This window comes from Amblyomma americanum, chromosome 3 (genome assembly GCF_052857255.1).
Source record: "Amblyomma americanum isolate KBUSLIRL-KWMA chromosome 3, ASM5285725v1, whole genome shotgun sequence".
In the NCBI taxonomy this organism is placed as follows: domain Eukaryota; kingdom Metazoa; phylum Arthropoda; class Arachnida; order Ixodida; family Ixodidae; genus Amblyomma; species Amblyomma americanum.
The window spans coordinates 217,840,076-217,860,574 of record NC_135499.1 but is presented as its reverse complement, the minus strand read 5'-3'; the positions used below and the strand labels follow the sequence as shown (position 1 = coordinate 217,860,574).

General features: G+C 46.4%; 1 protein-coding gene across 4 annotated transcripts; it reads right to left on the bottom strand.

The window, feature by feature from the left end:
* Positions 1–881: 881 nt before the first annotated feature.
* Positions 882–20,499, bottom strand: LOC144126082 (arylsulfatase B-like). 4 transcript variants are annotated; one of them, XM_077660000.1, is made up of 11 exons: positions 20,141–20,499; positions 18,259–18,364; positions 17,777–17,937; positions 14,981–15,093; positions 14,454–14,564; positions 13,042–13,167; positions 10,130–10,420; positions 8,684–8,822; positions 7,661–7,964; positions 4,087–4,237; positions 882–1,160 (listed from the first exon to the last, which is right to left on the bottom strand). In XM_077660000.1, the coding sequence occupies exons 1-11, from the start codon at positions 20,224–20,226 to the stop codon at positions 1,126–1,128; spliced, it is 1,623 nt and encodes a 540-aa protein (XP_077516126.1). In that variant the 5' UTR covers positions 20,227–20,499; the 3' UTR covers positions 882–1,125. The 4 variants fall into 4 exon arrangements, with proteins under 4 accessions (XP_077516126.1, XP_077516127.1, XP_077516129.1 ...); XM_077660001.1 differs by lacking the exon at positions 20,141–20,499 and adding an exon at positions 11,640–11,766; XM_077660003.1 differs by lacking the exon at positions 14,981–15,093 and having other exon boundaries at positions 20,075–20,460.

Genomic DNA, 20,499 nt, shown 5'->3' with positions numbered 1-20,499 from the left:
TCTCTGTAATGCCAGAAAAATCCCCTTGTCATTTCTTTCTGCGAACAGGCGTGAAGGCCACAGGCTACCTGATACCACCGGTGAAAAGTGACCATGGGAGGGCCGTTATAAGAAGAGCCACATGCAGGCCCATGGCACACCATTTGATGTACGGAACATTCCACTAAATGGATATTCGACACCTGCAAATAACAGTGCTATACCTTTGCATGAATTTTTAAAAGGGGTGTTTTAACAGTTAGACATTAACTTTCGATGTACAAAGTGCATGCATCGACGCCGCATTTTCGGCGCAGATCCCAGAGGCTATGTTCAACTGTCATTCACCTCAGGATAGTAACCACCAGTCCTTCTCGGTGTACACATCGAGAGTTTAAATTGAGTGGCAGAAAAACTTTTAAACTCAATTTTCTCAGCCATAATTGAGTCTTGCGCTGCTGGACAAATGTTAACATACGTAAAAAGAGCCAGAGAACCAATTTTTACTGAGAACGAAAATTCTTTTAGGTTGTCCTCAGCGTTCCTTTAATGATGTAGTCTTACAGTGATAACTGCAGCCCAACGTGCTGGCACAAGACACCACACTGAAGGTGGTGGATGGCAGTAAGCATACAAGGATAGAAATTAGTCAAGAAACTATTTTCTAGTTGCACCCCTACATACATGATATCTCCAAAGAGCACGGAATATTCAGCAGATGGAGGCACAGCAATGGTCAAGCCATACACAACCCATGTGTGTGCATTGCCTACTAAAGCTTCACAATGATTTACTCAGAGCACTGCATGCACAGAAAACCAGCAAGTACACATGCATCGATACTTGAACGTGTACATTATGAAGGAATGGTAACACAACAATTACACTTTCAACACCAAAACTTGCAGAACGGTGCCCTTGGCATGCACATATTTATTGCCTCTTCAATGCTACTTCCTCCATGTGCATCACAGATATGAGTGGTTAGGCGAAGCACACTTTTAATAAAACGTGATGTCCAAGTGTACATCAGGGGTGACGATGCTTTAGTGCCACCTGTCACCAGAAGCTGGCTGGCCACTGCAAGCCAAACTGCGGTGGCTGCCTAGCACGAAGACGAGGGACACGGATGTTTGCAGCAGCGATTTACTCGTTCTTGTTAGCTGAAGAAGCGGCCTTCTCTGCAAAGCAAAAAAGGATGTGATCCAGTGTGAGCAGCACTACTGAATAGGCTGCAAAAAGAAAAGGACGAGAGAACACCTATCCTGAAATGTTATTCTTTTGACATAAAATATATACTTGAACAGTATAAAATGAAAAAAAAAACACTAATCACTCTAGGCACCACAAAAAAAAGCCCATGTGCCTACTTTTAAGAGTTCAATAATCTTTGAAGGATTCTTGCATTGAACCTTATTCTTCTGCTACAAAAATGCAATGTCCACATGCCCACTTCTGCAAAAACATTTGTGACCTTTCAATTCTTGTAGCACATGGTAACTACTAGCCCAGTTCAATGACTTGTCACAAAGTACTGGTCCAGTACAGCCATGCGTACAACAGGCTCAGCACACTACAGTAGTGCATTCATTGGTGCTATTAACGAAAATTCCTTGACCTATAAGCCTAGTTGAAGTTCAACAGCTCTAGAGTTTCTGGCACGATCTGTATTAAGCAGCACAGTAGGGCTATTTACTTCGCACATGCCGCATATGTTCACTACAGCCATATTTTAAACTCCCAAATAACTTTCATACTTTCAGACCTTTGGATAACCACGATTATCAGCTACACATCTGAAATATCGAAATTCATTAATAACGACATGACCATGACCAAAACTGCTTCAGGAGAAACTGAAAATTTGCACTTCTGCATGAACAATTTTCTCCTCATAACACTGATTTCAGTTCGTGTTTCTCAGTTATAGATTGTACAGTATATTATATGCATTTTACCTTGAAGGTTCATTCGATTTGCTTACTCCACAGCAATGCAGTGCAACTTGTTGACAACTTCACTGAACCGAAATTGCATTTCAAGCTTTTAGGCCGTACACAACATAGTTAGCTGCAGGGTTTGAACCAAAAAAAAAACAAGATTTTTCAGTAATGGGGCAGAACACCTTTGTGACAAAGGTACACTTATGATCAAGAGTTAAAGCGCTTCAGACACCAAACTTTGAGGCTATACAGTTGAACCTCGTTATAAGAATGTTGAAAGGGCCCGGCGATTACCTCTTTATAGAGCGTGCTGACAGACCTTCCCAAGAGAATCATCATTCCTTTGTTATATCCATTATTTCATTATAAACCGTTTTGTTATAACAGGGTTTGACTGCAAAAAGCCTGTTATGGGCTTTCTCTGTATAAAAGGTCACCACAAACAAGTATTGGGTGCAAAAAATGCTTGAAAAGTATTTTAATTCAGCTCCAAAGGGTCCTGAAATGTTCTCGTATACGATCAAGACCCCTTTGCTATGCAAAATAGTTAATGATGATGAGCTTTGAAACACCAGTGAATACTTGTGACACAAAAGCACATGCATGACATCGGCAGTCGGTGGGCTGAGCACATGTAGCATCGTTGAAGCATTACCATCACTGGCTGAGCGAAACCTTCATGCCCATGAGACAGCGACCTGAATTAGCTGCTCGTCTTCAACATACCCATAGTACAAATAAGCGAAACCATTTACTACATTTAATATATTCACACTTCGACACTCACCAGTGCTCAACCCTTAATTCCTTAATTTCAGTCGATGCTGCCCCTCTTTCCTCACGGTTCACGTATGCAATGTTGCCGATTGCAGAGAGTGCGTTCACACGTATTAGCGAACCCAAATGGTCATGAAGTATGGTTTTGACCACAGTGACCTCAAATCAATGATTGCAAACATCTCAAGACAGGGCACACATACAATGAGCAGGAAGTGTTGTTGCTGCGGATGAGGTGGAGTGAGGACTGTGACGGATAATGGTCGGTACGAACAGTGAGACATCATGCCTTCGTAATGTGATATGGGGATCAGGTGACTGCCACCTACTCCTCTCGGCTATGGGTTAGCGACACAGACATCTGCTGAGCATCGGCATAGTGTGACAAAGCTAAATGCAACTCAGAATCTGCGTTGGCATCTGCGATCTGCTGACGGAGATCAGTCCAAGCGATCCGCTTGGTTTGAGAACGCGATGCTGTCCCTCGCTCGTGTGGTTTCTTTCAGGCTGTAAGGACCAAGTTTGCCAGACCAATTTTGCTAGCATTTCGAAAGGCCCTGTTATGTAAAGTATGTTTACGAGATCAGAAGACACAGCAGTCAGTGCGTCACAACAGGACCGGGTTGCTGGTCTTCTATGGTTCTGGCGTCACAGCACAGCCCAGCGCTCAGAAAGCGAAACTGAAATCGCTCGAAATAAATAATGGAAAAATAAATTATTTACTACACATACATGAATCCCAGAGCGTGTCATGTATTCTGGAGCAGAATACGCTTGAAACAAAGAACCCGCAAGCCAAAAATTTGATGTCCCCGCCCCTTTATTAAAACGCCTGTAGCACCTTCTCAGTAAAGACAAGAATAAAGTGTTAGAGCATTAAAGAGTATGCAACTGTAAGCAGTTTGAGCTTAGAGGCGATGACCCATTTTCTTAAAAGGATTCAGGTTTTTATCATGCATGCTGCTTTATCTGCTAGTCTTGCAAACTGCAGTGACGCCAAATATGTTGCTTTATGGAGGTTAAAAGCAGCTACCAAAGCAGCTCAGGCTATGAGGGGCGCCGTAGTGGAGGGCTCCAGATAATTTTGACCACCTGGGTTTCTTTACCGTGCACTAATATCGAACAGTACATGGGCATCTAGCATTTCGCCGGACAGCTGAGGCGGGATCGAACATGGGGATTTCGGGTCAGCACCCAAGCGCCATAACCACTGAGCCACCATGGTGGCAACACCACGTGTGAATCCAGTTTCGACAAGACTGAAACAGCAAAAAGAGATGAATATCAAATGGTACAAGACAGATTACACTGTTTTTGAGCACCGTATCAACAGGCTCAGATAATAAAAGCAAAACTTAATTTAGCAAAGCAAATAAAAGACGCTTACGCAGGGCAGTCCGAATGCCAGCACCAGCATCTGCAGCCAGCTTGTTGACAGTGGTCTCGTTGCGCAGGAAGAGAGGACGGATAAACTTTGTGTAGATGTGCGTCGATCCGTTTGGTTGGATGGGAGCAAAGCAGTACACGAGGAAAATGATCTGAAAAAACACAAGGCAAAACTAGGCTGAAATAAATTTTCATGCACCTCATTTCCGTGCATAAAGCAGCTTCAGTTAATGACTGCCTGTCAAAATTTTGTACACGTTTGGTCATTCATACATTAGTGTTTGATCATTATTCAAAGCATAAAAAAATTGGGGACAAAAATCGCCAAAATGCTGCATTTCTCAACTGTGCTCGCCAATTTTGAACAACTATGCGGCCTTTGCTTACATTTAGCTGCCTGCACCCACCACGCACCTGATCATTGTGAGTTCAATTTACATAACTTTTTCCATACCGCACCTATTAAAATCATTCCATCTGAACGAAGGCACAGAACACCCCATTCAGAGGAATCTGGGCTGCTTCTGAACAATGAACATGGAGGAATATTGTCAACATGGAGCAACCGTGCAAGCATGGTGCCTAAAGTGGCATCCTCTTCTTGCACTGACCCTGCTTAGCAGCAACGGTGTTCTCACGATTTGGCTGCAATGACAATTGACTCTGTAGGTGCAAGCGACAGCTCTGTGCAAAAAGATGACGTCTTATTTAAGTCTGAACGGAGATGATTACTCTTCCCAGCCCTGACTATCGACAGGTGCCCGTCTGTTAACATTCGCTTGCGCCGTTGCCAAGGAGATTCACTCTTTCTGGACTTTTCTGAAGGTACCAGGTGTGTTCTGAATGATTTCGTGCCATCAGCACGGCCCGAGGTCCACCTTGAAACTGCACTGCTGAGTATCCCCAAGCGCTGGGTGTGAGCAATTGATTGTCTTTTTGCTGACCAGAACGTATAGCATAAAAAGCTTTGTGACTCTGAATAGTCATTTTTAGCACAGTAACATACGTACGGTATATTCTAGATTCTTTTTTTATTTTCCGGCTGGATATGTACAACAACAACAAATATCTCAAATTTTGCCAGTCAAAGATCCATTTCATGAACAACATATATTTTGATTTTTCTTTCACAGCGATAATTGTCAGGCGCCCGCCCCTGGCTTTCTCGTCAGCGTAACTGGTGGGTGCGTTAATGTCACCTGACCTTATGTCACAGTCAACTTGGGTCACATAAGCCTACGGGTGGCTCTGTTTGGAACAGCCACCTGCCAGTGCAGGGGTGCATCAGGTGAACACTGCACCAGTCCGCCAGGGATAAACTGAACGCCTAAACAGTTATCGCTGAATATCGCGTTACACAGTCGTAACCGTCCTGTCAGTTTTTAATCATTAAAAAGAGAATTCTATATCTACACTATGATGTACTGAAGCAAAGAAAAATTTTGAAATTAATGGGTGAAAGAAAATTTTATGCACACTACCCTGAAACTGCCAATTTTCCTACGGTAAGAAAAGAATTAAGCTGCTCAAAAATGACATCCATTGCAACAGTAGATACTAGGCCAACATGGCCATTCCAAACTGTTTCCAAAGCCAATATTTTCTAACATCATATCACTACTCACTGTAAAAGAACACGAAATGAGCAAAAGAAGAGGCAAAGAAGGGGCATGTATAGAGCTGCGATGACAAGAACTCACAATAAAAAAAAGGCAAACGAACCTAGTTTATATTAATTGCTAAAAAGTCCCTATATTGTGACACACAGCTTACCCAACAAAAGTTGCTCCTTATGTCACAGCCCGGACCATTTACCCTTTGACAGGCTGCAGAAAATATACTTCCTACCAGTATATTGTAACTGCTTAGAGCTCATTTCCTCCCCTAAAGCCCCAATTAGACCTTGAGGGAAGTGTTCGGAGCTAAATAAAAAATGAAGTGGTTTATCAAGCAGTGTGAAAAATGTTTTATACACGTAAACCCTGCTATGTAATACGAATGGATTGCTGCAAGAATGCTTTCTGTACGTAAACCCTGCTATGTAATACGAATGGATTGCTGCAAGAATGCTTTCTGTACGTTCCTGTTTCTGTAATTAAGTCAGTACCTAGCTGTGACAGAGACTGGAAAAGTGCTACAGTTTTGAAACTGATAAGCTCAAGAAGTCACTAGATTGCAATGCCTAGAAAACAGCTTCACAGGTATTTAGCACTAGAAACAAAACACTGTGTGGATACTGATCAATACTTCAGTAAATCTTGTGAGAAGTCTACCTCACTAACTTCTTCTTTTGCGTCCGTTTAGTTGAGTATCAGTACCAAATATTCACAAGTGTTCCCGCATATGCACCGTTTGAAATAAAATTGTTTTCTATTTTTTGGTCACCTATTGTACCATGAGCATTGGGACGATTTGGCTTAAATATGATATGTTTTGACAAAGAGCTATTCAGATCATTCCCAAATAACGTAGACAGAAAGTAGCCCTCCATCTGCGCTGCAAAAAGTACCATCTTTGCCAATAGTAACCAGGCAACAGTGTTTGCTTCTCGACCATATAGTGAAACCCTTACGGCACCCCTAATACCAAAAGGGTACTGCAAAGTGAGAACAAGGTTTTTCTCACCTTGCACAGATTCAGAGCTTAAGGGGTGCTAGCCACAAGTGCTCTGCTGCATGGCTAAGAAACAAACTCTGTTGCCTGGTTACCTTTGGCAGAGGCGTATACTTAGCTGTCCTTCAAATTTGGATTCCTGGGTATTGGGGTACTGCAAAGCTCATTTGGTGAGTGTGGCGAGTGAACTCAACAGAATCCGCCACCCCCACAGCCCGAAACGCCTCGGGTTCCGGGCTGCTCTGACCCGGTGGCACCGCGATGGATGCTGCGGCATTCAGCTTCTTCATAAGGCTTTCCACAAGCTGCAAAACAAAACAAAGGTTTAGTTAGGGCGGCAGGGGCGTTAAACGTGTTAGGAGCGAAACAGCTAGGACGTACGAGTTAGAATCGTGAAGACTTCCGATAGGTTAGTACTTCGCTCTACACTTTTACCAAGGCCACACAAGCGGCCGGTAGCGAAGAGAAAAATTTGATAAGTCTTTGCGGGTCTGAACCTAACATTAGTATATTTTGTTTTACTTCTTCAACAGGACACGAAAAGATATGACTTAAGCCAGGGTGGCTTCTCCCTGTCTGCTTTCCTCTGCGCACACGCTGCTCCTAAGAAACAAAGCTATTAAGAGTTCCGCAGAAGCACAACGGGGAAACCATCCTACTCTGCTTCACTGTTTCTGCTGTTGAGTACAGGAGCTTGCCAAATTATACAGTTTTCTTGCTGAGCCCCCTGGTGAGTTAAGCAGAAAATAAAGATTTGATTTAAGAACTGGAATCTTGGCGTCTGCCACAAACTGCTGCCCTGCTGTCGTCCTTCTACTCTGTCCGTTGTTTTTGTGCGCTGGTCCTTCGGACTTCATGGATAACCAGCTAGCCCAACAGCAAGTGTTGCCTTCGGAGTGATGCCGAATGCCCTCGTCACTTCTCTCTCCCTCCCACGTATTTCCCGCTTTGTCGTGACTGACGTCGCTTCGTTCCGAGGCCAGGTTCTTCTTCTCGCAGGGGTCATCGAGGACGTCGAAGAGGTAAAGAGAGTCTGAAGGTTTAAAGTTGCCCTGTTCGTCCTCTTTGCACGAGAGTGCGGCTCTTCGCCTCCATTCAGGACTTGGAGCTCGGGTTTCGGTTGCCGAGTAGAGTTTGGCCAGCGTCTTCGCCGCGGCCGAGTCAGCCGTCAGTTGGTCGACGTCTATATTCGAGGAAACGTTGCCGGCGGGCTGGAACCGTCCGTTTTTCCAGCTTTTATTACTTGGGGTGACCACCAGTTTGTACCTGACGAAAACAACCGGACATGGAATTCTCCGCTTTTGAGTCTATAGATTGAACGTTGACTGCTGGTCATTTAGAACTAAGCTCGAATACATATCTTCATGTATACAGTGCCGTCAAAAGTAAATGGAAGCCAATCTTAGCCAAAAAAATAATTTCAGCGCCCTCATTTTATACATGAATGAATAAATATATTAAGCCTAACTGTGATTGTGTACTTACACAGTGCACCATGCAGACACAAGAAAGATAATCCGAATGCACATTGAATAACACTTATCCAGGCTTCGAGGAAAACGCGTTATAAACGTTCAGAAAAATACACAATATATATATATTCTGCCGCTATTAACGTCGCATGTCCTGCATAACTTGTTGACCATTAGGCTAAATTGAATTAAAGCTAAGTTGAATTTAGCTAAATGAGCGCATAGGGCAGGGTCGGTGAAACCCTGCCAGGCTACAGCTCTCGCGGAACATGGACACGCAGCGCTGTGCAAAACGAGACAGGCAAAATGAAGAAAAACGCTCGTGGTCAGAATACGGAACATAGGCAATCGTATGGAACACGAAAGAGACAGATGAAAATAAAAGTACCATGAGTGAATTCAGACGATGCCAAGCATGAACACTCGTCCCCATTTTTTTTCATGTGCCACACTGCATCAATAAAATGTCGGCATCATGGTGCCAGCCTTTCATGACCGCCATGGGAAGCTAACCTGCCACTCCTGTATGCGCCACTGCCGTCAGTCGGGTCGAAGCCATGCAGCAGCTCCTGCCGTGCAGGCGGTTCGCCACGGGAGAGAGTCCCCCACTGGCTAACACCGTCGATGGGGCCCAGGTCGTCAATTTTTCCTCCTGAGAGTCGAGAAAAAGGCAGTGGGCTTAATTACGCCGGCTTGCGTGGCAGCAAGGTTGTTCGGTAGCGACCGGAAGAACCTGGCACGGCATTGTTTCCTCTCTTTCCAAGGATGTGCGAGCAGAATTTAAGAAAGAAACTTCCGGCAGAATCAACTGAATACATATCTAATCGGGAGCATTAAGCAACGTCTGCGTACACCTGGCGTGTGTGGGATACGTTTTGTCTGCGTGAACTGAAATTCCAGCGAGCTGCGGTATTTCGCAGAAGTCTATTTGCCTCCACGGATAGGTTGACACCCCAGACGAGCATTGCTCTAGACTCGACTGTAAAGCTACGCGTCTCTATTCGTCTTCAAGAGATCTGTGAAAAAAGCCTAAATATCAAGAACCGTTATTATTGAGATATATACACCGTTTCTTAAATGTTCAGAGCACGGGAAAGGTTGCTTCTTAGCATTACAGTAGAACTTTTGCAGAATCCATGGAAGTCCTAACGTTTGGAGGGGGGGGGGGGGGGAGGACCAGAGTTCGTTTTACCTTTTAAGAAATTTTCAACGCTGGGAAGGCACGAGCCACGCGGCGTGGCCCAGGATCAAATCTCCCTGGTCTGTAAACTTTTTTGACAAAAGGTGTGTGTAATACAGGTTCACCACCTCCTGCACGCCTGACCTGATTTTCTGTGCCCTCGCATCATATAGAGGCAAGCCTCGCTTTTCAACGGCGCAAAAATTCACCCGCCTTCTGCTGTATTATTAGATTCAGCAGGCCAGCACGACAATGTATAGCTCTTCTGCACGCCCTGTCAAATGTCCGTTTTTTTATTTGCGCCGACCTCCAGCTTGGCATTTCTTTATCCCCATTTTCCCTGAAGACTGCCAACCAACCTTCAGTCAAACTGGCCGCCACACTGCCTTCTTTTCTCAACGCTTTCATTCTATGTCCTTGCCAGCCGTGAGAGCAGCTTATTTTTTTATGTGATTGCCACAGATTATTTGAGCGGCATTTCAGCGCCGCCCTGCATCGATGGTTATTGCCTCGCTTGAATATTTCCTGCAACGTACCACACAGTATACCGTTGTTTTGTGGCGACAACGACAGCATGAGCAATGCTCTGTATGCTTTATCGCCACAAACCATTCTCTGTTCTTCTTCGCCTGTTTTTCTCATTCATTTCTCTCAACAGAAATATGGCAAACAAAGAGCATCTTTCTTCCGCCAACCTGCGTTCTTCTCATCGAGGCTTCTGTCTAAGTTGCTTTTTGCCTGGTATGTACCGCGCTAATATAGATGAGCAGAGTGCGTACCGGCCGCCTGGTACAGAGTGGGCATCCAGTCAACCATGTGCATGAGGTCCCATGAGACGCGGCCTTCCGCACCGCTGCGGTCCAGCAGCGGGGACCAGATGAACGCCGGAACGCGCACACCGCCTTCCCAAAGCGACTGCTTGGAACCGCGCAGGGGCCAGCTGGAGCCCATCCCGATGGGGTCCGGTCCATTGTCGCTGCTGAAGATGATCACGGCATCCTCCAGCATGCCTTTCTCGTACAGGGCCTCGACGACAGCGCCTGTCGCCTGGTCCATCGTGTCCAGCGTGGCTGCCATTGAGAAGGAACGCCATCAATGGTTCCAGTCGAGTATGATACACAGAGCTAAGATGGCGCTTCTAATCAGAATACAAAATGAAGCGCCTATGTGACAGCATGTGTGGATATAAAACGCGAGCGCATTTAGTGCCTGTTGCATGTATAAGGAATATCGAACAATGATTCGAGAAGTACGTTTACGTTTCGGCCGACGAGTTAATCTGCTTTTTATTTTCACCAATGTCTCTTAGTTTCCAGCGGAAATTGTTCAGCCCGGGAAATTTTAGAGGCGTATCGCACAAGAAAAGCGGGGCGCATACACAATGATGATTTTAAAAGCACTCTTAGTCCAGGGCGCCTTAATTAGGGTTGACACTCCTGCCAGTCAGCATACATCAGTGGCATGCACTTGTGGGTCTTCCCCTTCTGCAGAATAGATGTTACTTGATTCCATGCGGGAAAACCTTTAGTCGCCATAATGTCACTTCGATGTAATGAACTGAACGAATACTCCAACGTAGAGGGTGATTTAAATTGGGGAATATTTACATTTAAAATCCGCCTTAGAACAGCCATAATGCTTCAGTGGATCGCTGTGTAATATTTTCTACTTTTTTGCAGCTGAAGAATTCATCCTGGCCGGTGCTTTAACCAAGGAGAGCCGCTACACTGGGAAACTAATTGTATCAACTGCGTGGCTTGCAGATGATAGGGGGAAGCCGAATCGATCTACCACGCCGCCTGGGAAATGTACTAGTCCTATGGTTTAGGCACCATTGCTAAGCAAGCACCCACAAATTATTGGTCTAAACAGGACGCCTTCTCCCTGCCCTCTGATAGCCGCCCTGGAAGGGTAGCTGACGATGCAGGCTGTAGAGTAACTGTCCTCGTGTGGCGGTGGTTCCTGGTTAGAGCCCCTGTCTGGGACGAATTTTTCTTCATCTACGAAGAGTTTAGAAAGCTGTAGAGCTTCCTTCTGAAACCATACAACTGCGCTCTGGTGAATTCTAATTGTCCTCGTGTCAGAACCACATGCAGTTCATGCATTCGTAATACAGGGCATTCTACGAAATCACCCGAAGTGTTTGTATTTGCAGCGCCCATCTGTTTCCTCCAGAGCAGCGTCGCTTCACCGAATCTCGTTAATTATTTGTCTTATTGATATTTGTGACTTGCAATGCCATTGGTTTATGTTTAGCTGAGATCAGGCGGTGGCTCCAAGATTGCTTACCTGCGTACCCTATTCGATTCGTGTCGCCAATGTACAGGAATTTCCGCCTGTTCTCTTCGGGTAGTTGGAAATAGCGCTGACCGGTGCCGATGTGCGGGGCTTGCATGCTGAAGAACAGAAATAGTGGCTGCGCGCAGCAACGCGCAAATGCACCGCTTAAGCGCAGGACTCCAGCTTGGGACGAGAGGATAGCAGTGCGCACGCCGCCCACTCGAAGTGGCTCACTGCCTCTCCGTTGAATATTTTTTTTTGATGCTGAAACCGTCTAGGGTTCTCGGCGTAGATGCCTCGATTCCACGTGGTTCTCGGAGCAAGCCGTGCACAGTTACAGTACGCTGTTTTAGGTTTTTGTTGTTGTTGCGAAATAGGCTTGTTGTATAGTCTTCGAAAACAATCTAGTGGCATCTAACGGGGATACGCCCCATAAACCTAACCTAACCTAACTTGCGCCACTTGACGAAGAATGACAAGGCCGCACACTGACGGCGATAAACAAAGTACGCTTTTTAAAAAGTAAACATAATGAGAGTAGCGGGTTAGGGCATGTTTCATACAAGGTAATGATACCGCGATATCAAGACTACGAGCTATAAGGAAATCAAAAAGTGCTTTCATTCAATGTGTGTTATCCTCACCACGAAACATCAATTTCTTCCAGAATGTAAGCATATTCCTGTTGTCCGCAAGTTGGATAATTAAACCTAAACCTATCGCAGGTATACGTAACCGGCGAGAGGTTCCTTCTGAATGCAGTTGGTCGCAAAAGGTGGATAAATACGCGTAGAGCCACCTGAATGAACAGAAGGCTGCGAGTCAGCCGGGAGCATATTTACTAGCAGCATGCGACACGGACGGAGCACATTTCAAAACTTTCACATCATCGTATGCGCGTTCGGATTCGCACATAGACGGAAGGATTGTCCGGCACTTACTCTACACCTTCGATACTGATGCTGCCCCGACGCATATACATGTTTGTTCTTTTTTGCAGTTTTGCTTGACCACAGTGTATGCAAGGTGTCTACTACGACTGCACGTGCGGCTCAAGGCATGTGTCCCCAGCCGCCCGTGCAGTCTTTGTTAATATTACGGAGCACCAAAGGTTTGCTTCTAAGCCATAGTTCTTGCAGCGTCCGTGGAAGTCCTAACTTGCGAAACGGTAAAGTAAACAGCTGCTCGCGCCATCGAGAGGTTTGGAACGCTGACAACGCGTAACGAGCCATACAGCATGGCCCAGAAGAAAACCGCTTGGACTTAAAACTTTTGACAAAGGCTGTACGCTAGCACAGCGCCGGGAATGATTATGCGCGTCAGTTTGTGTACCTAACCTGTAGAGCCGCATCACTATGTCGTGGTAACTCAACACCACAGCTCTCTTCATTTTACCCTATCTTTCACTTACCTCGGAGGCGTCGTGATCCCTGATGATGGTTTTCGCCCTGCTCAAGAAGATGTCCATGGAGTAAACACCGTAGGCATCTGTCAGCAGCTGCTCGTTGAACCAGAAGTCGTAGCCGCACGATCCGTTCTGCATGCGCCCAGGAAGGACGAGACGTTAAGTACGCCAAGGGGCCCACTGCTTTTGCGGCGTCGCATTTAGGCGCACACGGCTTCTGTTCGTTCTTCGTATAGTGTACGGCCACTTCGGATGACAAGTGTTTCATGGGCGGGAATTTAAATGTCGCCTTGACTGTGCCTGGGTTCAGCGGTTTCGTTCACGTCATTGAAAGAGATCACACGTTTCCATTCATCAGGTTATGCAAAAATTGTCACGATATAGTTTCAATTTCTGATGGCTTCGACGCACCTTTTTCTTTTTTATTTCCAAGAACATACCATGAGAAGCTGGGCCCTGACAGTAGTAGCGGCTGCTCATTTTCGCAAACGGGAAATATCGCAGAGGAACTTACCACTTGCCAGAGGAAAGAAACTACCCCCTAGACTGCACGTCTTCTGGAGCCACGAAATTGAAATATGTGCCTTACAATTGTATTCACGTGTGATGACGCGGTCTTTATTTAGCGGACTTGGCGCAAACGTTTTCCATATAGCGCGAAAATCCCGCGTTCAAGTGAGGCATCGCCCCGCAAAAAAAAAAGAAGGAAAAGCATCACGTTTCACGCGCAAAGCAGGCACTGATTACAACTGTGCCATGTCACAGCCTAACTGTAACCCAACTGATAGCCGCGCCTACAGCGACTGCTGCCACTTGCGCACTCGGATTGTTTTTCTCCGTAGATGACCGCATGCACAGATGTCCCTATAACGAAAGAGTCGCGTACCGAAAAGCCCACGTTCCTAAAGGTACGCCTTGGCCAAAAGATGTCGAATCTGCTTGCTTGGGTTGGTTGGTTCGACGTATTTGTGATGACGAAATAACACGAGGTTAATAGACACAACAGAATTAAGGCGTCCACACAGCATAGCCGCAATTGCATGAAAGTTTTTTTGCTGTCAGTTTATTTTACCTCTCTCATGATAGTCATTTATAACGGCCGGGTACTATTATTCTTATTTCTTACACATCGTTACTCTTAAACGCTTATAATGTTTGACCAAGTTCATGGTGACTGAGATTAACTAAATATTCTTCATTTTTCTATAATTTTTCCTCTCTGCATTGCTCGACCACGGAGGACAGAACCTTTATTCTAGGTATTATAGTCCGTGCTGATGGGCTTCAACGAGCTAATTGTTCACAGCGACCAGTAGTCTATCTCGATCGAATGATTTATTGATTAGTTGACTAATTTCTCGATCGACCTTTGAATCGTAACTGCAGAGGCAGGAAACGTGGTTGGGAAGTGTACCTACGTAAGTGACCGTGTGTGTGACGTAGTCCTCGCCGTGGTTGAGATAACCGACGTGGCTGTCGAAGCCTCGGTTCGTTGGCGTGTGACTCCACGTCGAAGATCCAATATGCCACTGTGAGAGAAAAAAAGAAAGAGCATCGAAAAGTACACAAAATCTCCGATAACTTGCTCGTGCTTCGAGCTGAGAACGTGTGTTTTGTTGGAACGAAATATTCACTACAAAACCCCTCAGCGACCGTCTGCAGAGTTTCCAATTAAATTGAATGGACACAAAAACCGGCGCAGAGAGTTCCGCGGACAGAAAGAAATGGTTGATGCAGACGTTAAATCAACCCGTAGGTTGCTAGTAAAAAAAAAAAACCTCTCTGTTTCGGCAATTTGAGGCGCTTGAACATTATTTCAAGCATCCCTTAGCAAGCATGTCTGCTTTTGCAGCCCGGTTCAGTCAGGCGTAGCATCCTAGGCGGCTTTAAGTTGGGCAACCTCTTTGAAACACACACAATTCCTCGTGCTCCAATTGAAGCTCACCTTGCCCACGATGTGGCTCTTGTACCCAAGCTTTCCGAGATGCTTCGGCAGCAGATTCACGTTCAGAGGGGTTCCGCCAGGCGCCGATGGAAAGAACAGATTCCCATCCCAGCCTGCACCGCAAAAGACGCACAGATGTTGACCGCCAGACGATGGTATTCGTGCTCCGCTCGCTATCATGCGCGGTAATGAGGGGCCCTGTGAAAGAGTCCCCCCCCCCCCGCCCCCCCCCCCCACTTTTTCCTCTTCATATGATTAGAGTCACAGAGAAGTAAGCTCTGCGGGTATCTGAGTGTGACCCAGACAAGCATACTGCAGGCCTGGGTTAGACGACTGCAAATTACGCATTCTCATCTGCCAGCAGGTGAACGCAGCCAATCTTCATTATCATTGACGAGGAGGTGGTCATGTCATCCCGGAAAATTGCTGTCAGAGAATTGTGTGTTACGCATGACACACTACTGATGCTACTTAAGCGCCGTAACCCGAGGAAAAGCTTTCAAATGGGTCTGCCGCTGCACAATCTACATACATTGTCTAAAGCTTGGAAGCAATGCTGTAATGGCGGCTAGTTCGTTTGTCATCTTCAGGTTGGCGCTCTATCCTTTGGCACAAGGGCTGGTTACAAAAAAAACAGGACAAGTTTCACGCACGTACCTGTCTCGTCCTCTTTTTTGTAACTATAGTCCTTGTGCCAAAGTATAGCGCGCCAACCTGAAAAAGAAAAAAAAAAGCTTGGAGCTCAGGGGGTTTGTAGGCTAAGACATGTAGTGGAACTCTTGTAGCGGCTGCGGAAGTTCTAACTTTCGGAGTGGGGGAGAATCAGGGCTCCTTTTGCCATCATGAGACTTGGAACGCTTGGGACGCATAACGAGCCACATGGCGTGGCAGGAGCATGCTCCTCTGGGCTCTAAACTCTAGACGAAGGTGCACACCTCTGTCATCTTCAACGAAACCATTCTGTCCAGCTAGCACACAATTCAGGCCCTAGTGGGTCACACGTGGGAAGCTGTGATTGGGACAGCCACTCCAATGTTGGCTTGCTGAGGCGAGCGTGCGGGAAAGCACAAAACTGGGCAGGCCCTTGACCACCCTGCATCGGTCCCACATCGGCACTGGAAGGGCTAATCGGGTAGACATTCCTTCATCCGAACTTCATCAGCTCCCTTTCCGCTTCGTGAGAGCAGATATATGTAGGTGTAGGCACCGTGGTTGAAAAATCTGGACAAACCAAAATGCAGCTGCCGACACAATGCCGAAGTTATTCTTACATCGGCCTGTCAGCGCTGAACAAGCTGACATGCTTGCATCCTTTCGTGTAGAAGTTGTACTTATTAGCTAACATGCATTATGCATGTCACAAAAAAAATTCTTATTTTGATGCTCATAGTCATGTTAAAAAAGCAAAATGACCATGGCGCACTTAGCAGATTACAAGCACAACCAACAAGGATGCACTAAAACATCTGGAACCCAAAGACAGCGCACGTGGACTGTAGGCGCAGCACCCGACGTGGAACCGATTCCTGTGACCCTTGTGGACTACCTACATTGGTCTGACGTCATACTCACTCGGAAACTGCAGGTGCGCTTCCCATATCGGTCCAACAGAGTACAGATTAGTAGACTAGACATGGGCTACCTACACTTACCTGACAGCCCCACTAGGGAAAGCCGACTGCCTACATTTGTCTAATCCTAGCTAAGCAGCACAAGATGCTGGGCTCCTGGTGGCCCGAGGTGGGCGGTTAGGATTCTGGCAACCCAATTATTTCGCAAGTTGGCTCGGTTTGGGAAACATGGGAGCGCACCTGCGTTGGGCTTGTCCTTGTAGACCTTGCATTGGTCTCATATTGGTAACCGAAGGGCGAACTGGGACCACATCCAACCTGCAACAGCCATCTTTCGGCTTTGGCAGTCAGATGCTCTGTTGTAACCTACAAAGGCTATAGATAGGGTATTCTGATGGTGAACGATGAGGGCATGCGCTCGAAAATCCACGAAGAATGGGTAAGCACAGGGAGAATCGCCTGTCCTTGCGCTTGGTCTCTTTTTCGTGTATTGTATTGTGTTTGCGCTCATCGTTCACCATAAGATACTATGCACCAACTAACCCCGACCGAAGTTTTATATGTAGGGATTGTTTACAATCTACGCATTTCGCTTTCACCTGAATGATTATGTGAACATGTCCTATTGCCGAGTAGCATTTACGAAAGCCGGCCTCCTCATTTTGCTGATTGAGGTCTAAGGCTGCCATGGCTCTATCAGCGATTGCCTTAAAAAGTACCTAGTACTCGTATGTAAGAAACAGTAAGCTGATTGTTCCGTGATTATTAGTTATTGATGTATTCATATTGCTAATCGCATTACCCTCCTTGTCTCTTAGCGCATACGTCTGATTTTTTGGCCATACCTAGTTTCCTCTTTAACGCTTTTAGGCTACCTCCGCTCTTTAGAGTATGCTCGATTATCTCCTTATTATACTTCGTTATGTCGGTTACTATGCGCTTACTGATTAGCTTTGATAGCTTTGCCTGTTCTGTTCTGTCTGCGGGGCTTAGAGGCTTTCATGCTTTGGCGTTTTTTAGTCACATCTTTCGTCTCCCGAGAAATATTGCCGGTATCCTTTGTGCTATGTGGGCGTAAATACACATATTCTTCCATTTGAAATCATGCCTATACACACGTCCCTGGCTGGACGTGCGGCCGGAATGCGCAGGTTGCATTATCACAGTAGATTACATAGAGATAGGATTCGCGGTGTGCGGCAAGCTTGCAAGTACGCTGGCGCACCGAAGCGGAGCGGATACAGCCCCGTGAGCAAGGCGGCCCTGGACGGCGAGCACACGGACTGCGCGTAGTGGTTGTTGAGCACCACCCCGTCGGCGGCCAGGGCGTCCAGGTTGGGCGTCGGGATCTGGGGGGGAGCCATGGAAGCTGGCGTCGGCCCAGCCCTGCGTGCGTGCATGAAGCCCACTTTTGTAAGAGCCCTTCATCAGTCGTGCGCAAGCTTGCATCGTGTAGTTTACGCGGATTATCCTCGTTTCTGCATCAGACAAGACTTAACCACCTCAGAAAAATATATTTTAGGATTTACACATGTCATCAATAGGTAAAAAAGGTTCTTCGAGACAACCGCTCTGCAAAGACATCCTGTTCTTGAGCTTAATTCAGCGAATTTTAAAAATGTATGCCACGTTGCATGCTTATTCATGTCCGTTTGGTCTGTTTCAGGAACAGCCACTGCACGTTCGGGCCTAGAGGAGGACACTTACCATGTCATCAGCGAGTATGAAAATGATGTGCGGCTTCCTTCTGTTTGAGCCCGTTGCAGCCGGCGTCGCGGTCGCCATCATCAGCATCAAGAGCGCAGGCACCATTCTTGGAGAGAAGGCAGAAACACAGGCGTAATGCTTGAGCGTATAATTGACAGCGAGCGAAGAATTGACGCATAATTGAGCGTATAACGTGACGATGCACTTCCGGAGAGCGGCGCACTGCACCGGCCTCGACGCTAGGAGTGCGTCGTCAGGTGGCCACCGTACATGCAGCGCGGCAGGGTTCGGAACTTGGAAGGGGGGTGATCTACCTTTGTCCCCGATTGTACTTGATTCCTATCGTGACGCAGCTTCGGTGTCACGTGCGCGAAAAGCCTCGTTAAATTACCCTAACGTGACGGGTCTGATAAAAACGCTCTGAAAGTCCTGTATGAGCATATACGTGAGTGCGCGAGAGATTTATGTGCGTGCGGTTCGATTCCCCTTTTTCACCCTCATCCGAGTAGCCTGACAGATTGTAGACTACAGGGTAAACATCTTCAATATATCGTCATTGAATTGCGTCTCCACCTCCTCCTACGCCGTACCTCAAGAAGCCTGTGTGAAACACCAGGGGTGCTTCACATGGAACCTTCACTTAGAAAATGTGTTCTTCCAACTCAAAAAGCCTATTTTTAAAAATTGCGGAAACACCCTGTAATTGTGAAACACCCTGTATTCATACAAGAACAGTGTTTTCACTGGCATGTGGTATGCAGGCAGGTGTAGTTTAAGCTGCGTGTCGTGCGAACGGAGTTACTGAGGCGCTCAAGAGCAGCACTGTGCACGTTTCTTCTACAGTGCCTAAAAAGTGTCGATGTCCAGGTAATCCGAAATTACGTTTATCTTCGCGCCACGTTAACATGGACACTGGTTCCAGACCAAAGCTTTCTGTAGCGAGTCGTCTATAATAACGAAGGGAGAAGAGCAAGAAATTTTTGAAGTACTTTATGATTAATGTCCCGAGATGCCCTACGACATTAAATCCCATCATCAGCACCATTAATGTCTTGTTTTGTGCATAGAGGTGCTCAGTGAAGTATAAATTGGAGAAAATCTTAGCGGATTTAAGTGTACTGTATCCTGCTTGTTATTATCATTAAAAAGTGCAGGGCTTTTTGAATCGACCTGCGGTCCATGAGGACCCTGATGGCGTCCCATGGTGTACTTTCTACCACTAAAATTGTTCACATACCACTAACTGTTAGTACATTTATGTAACCAGTCGGCTGACCGCTGCTCAACACGAATCCAACGCAGCTGAAGTTAGAGTTCTCTTTACAACCATTCATAGAATGCGCCTAATGTAAAAACGCATCGACCGGGCACCTTGGCACTATGGAACATGAGACCAAAGAAAGGTAGTTACTGAGCCATTTGCGCTTTCGCACTGCTTTTCGCTGGTGTCCTACATTAGAAACTCGAAAGGAAACATCTGGGCATGGTAGTCCAGGTTTTGTTCTCATCACTATTCATATTAACCGAAAGAATTACATAACGCCAAATGAACATTGCGCATTTTCACACTGTCTATAGTCCGAACAACGAGGCTCCATATTGACGAGGCAGAGAGCCATTCAGTATGTTCGGCCTATGGAAGAAGTATCCATAATTTGCTTATTTATAATGGAGAAGAAAATAACGAGGTATGCACAATTTTCATAAGACATCCGCTCAGCCGTTTCCCAATAAAACCTGTGTTATTCACTGAGCAAAAAAAAAGATAAATACGAAGAATTATATCGACAACATTGCGTTGGAAAACTAAGCGTACCTTTGGCTCTAAGAGCCCTCCCGCATGTTGCCGATTCCCGATTTGCTCGCGGGCATGTTGCCCCACCTGTGTGTGAGTGGTGTCCACAGGTAGCTGTCGACTTCGCGAACACAGACGCGGCTGTGTTGACGGGGTTCCGGTCGAGGAACCATGGCTCCAGCCAAAAGTTGGTGGAGACGATGTCCACTCGCTTCGCGCGCTCACAGCGCCCTCCGCAGCACGGGGCAGCAGTGCGCGGATAGCACTGCAGAGGAAGGAAGGATACAACTGCTGGAGACACGGCGGCATGCGGAGCGCAACATCTTCCTCTCTCTCTCTCACACACGCGCGCGCACGCGTGCTCGCATGCACACACACACACGTGCACACAACTGCTCCCCCCTCTCTCTCTCACACACGTGCGCACACGCACGCACGCACGCATG

Coding starts and splice junctions, on each gene's coding strand:
- LOC144126082 (XM_077660000.1), bottom strand. CDS start 20,226: ATGGTTCCTCGACCGGAACCCCGTCAACACAGCCGCGTCTGTGTTCGC. Junction 18,365..20,140: donor TGGACACCACTCACACACAG/GTGGGGCAACAT, acceptor CTTCTCTCCAAG/AATGGTGCCTGCGCTCTTGA. Junction 13,168..14,453: donor TCACACACACGGTCACTTAC/GTAGGTACACTT, acceptor GGGCGCATGCAG/AACGGATCGTGCGGCTACGA.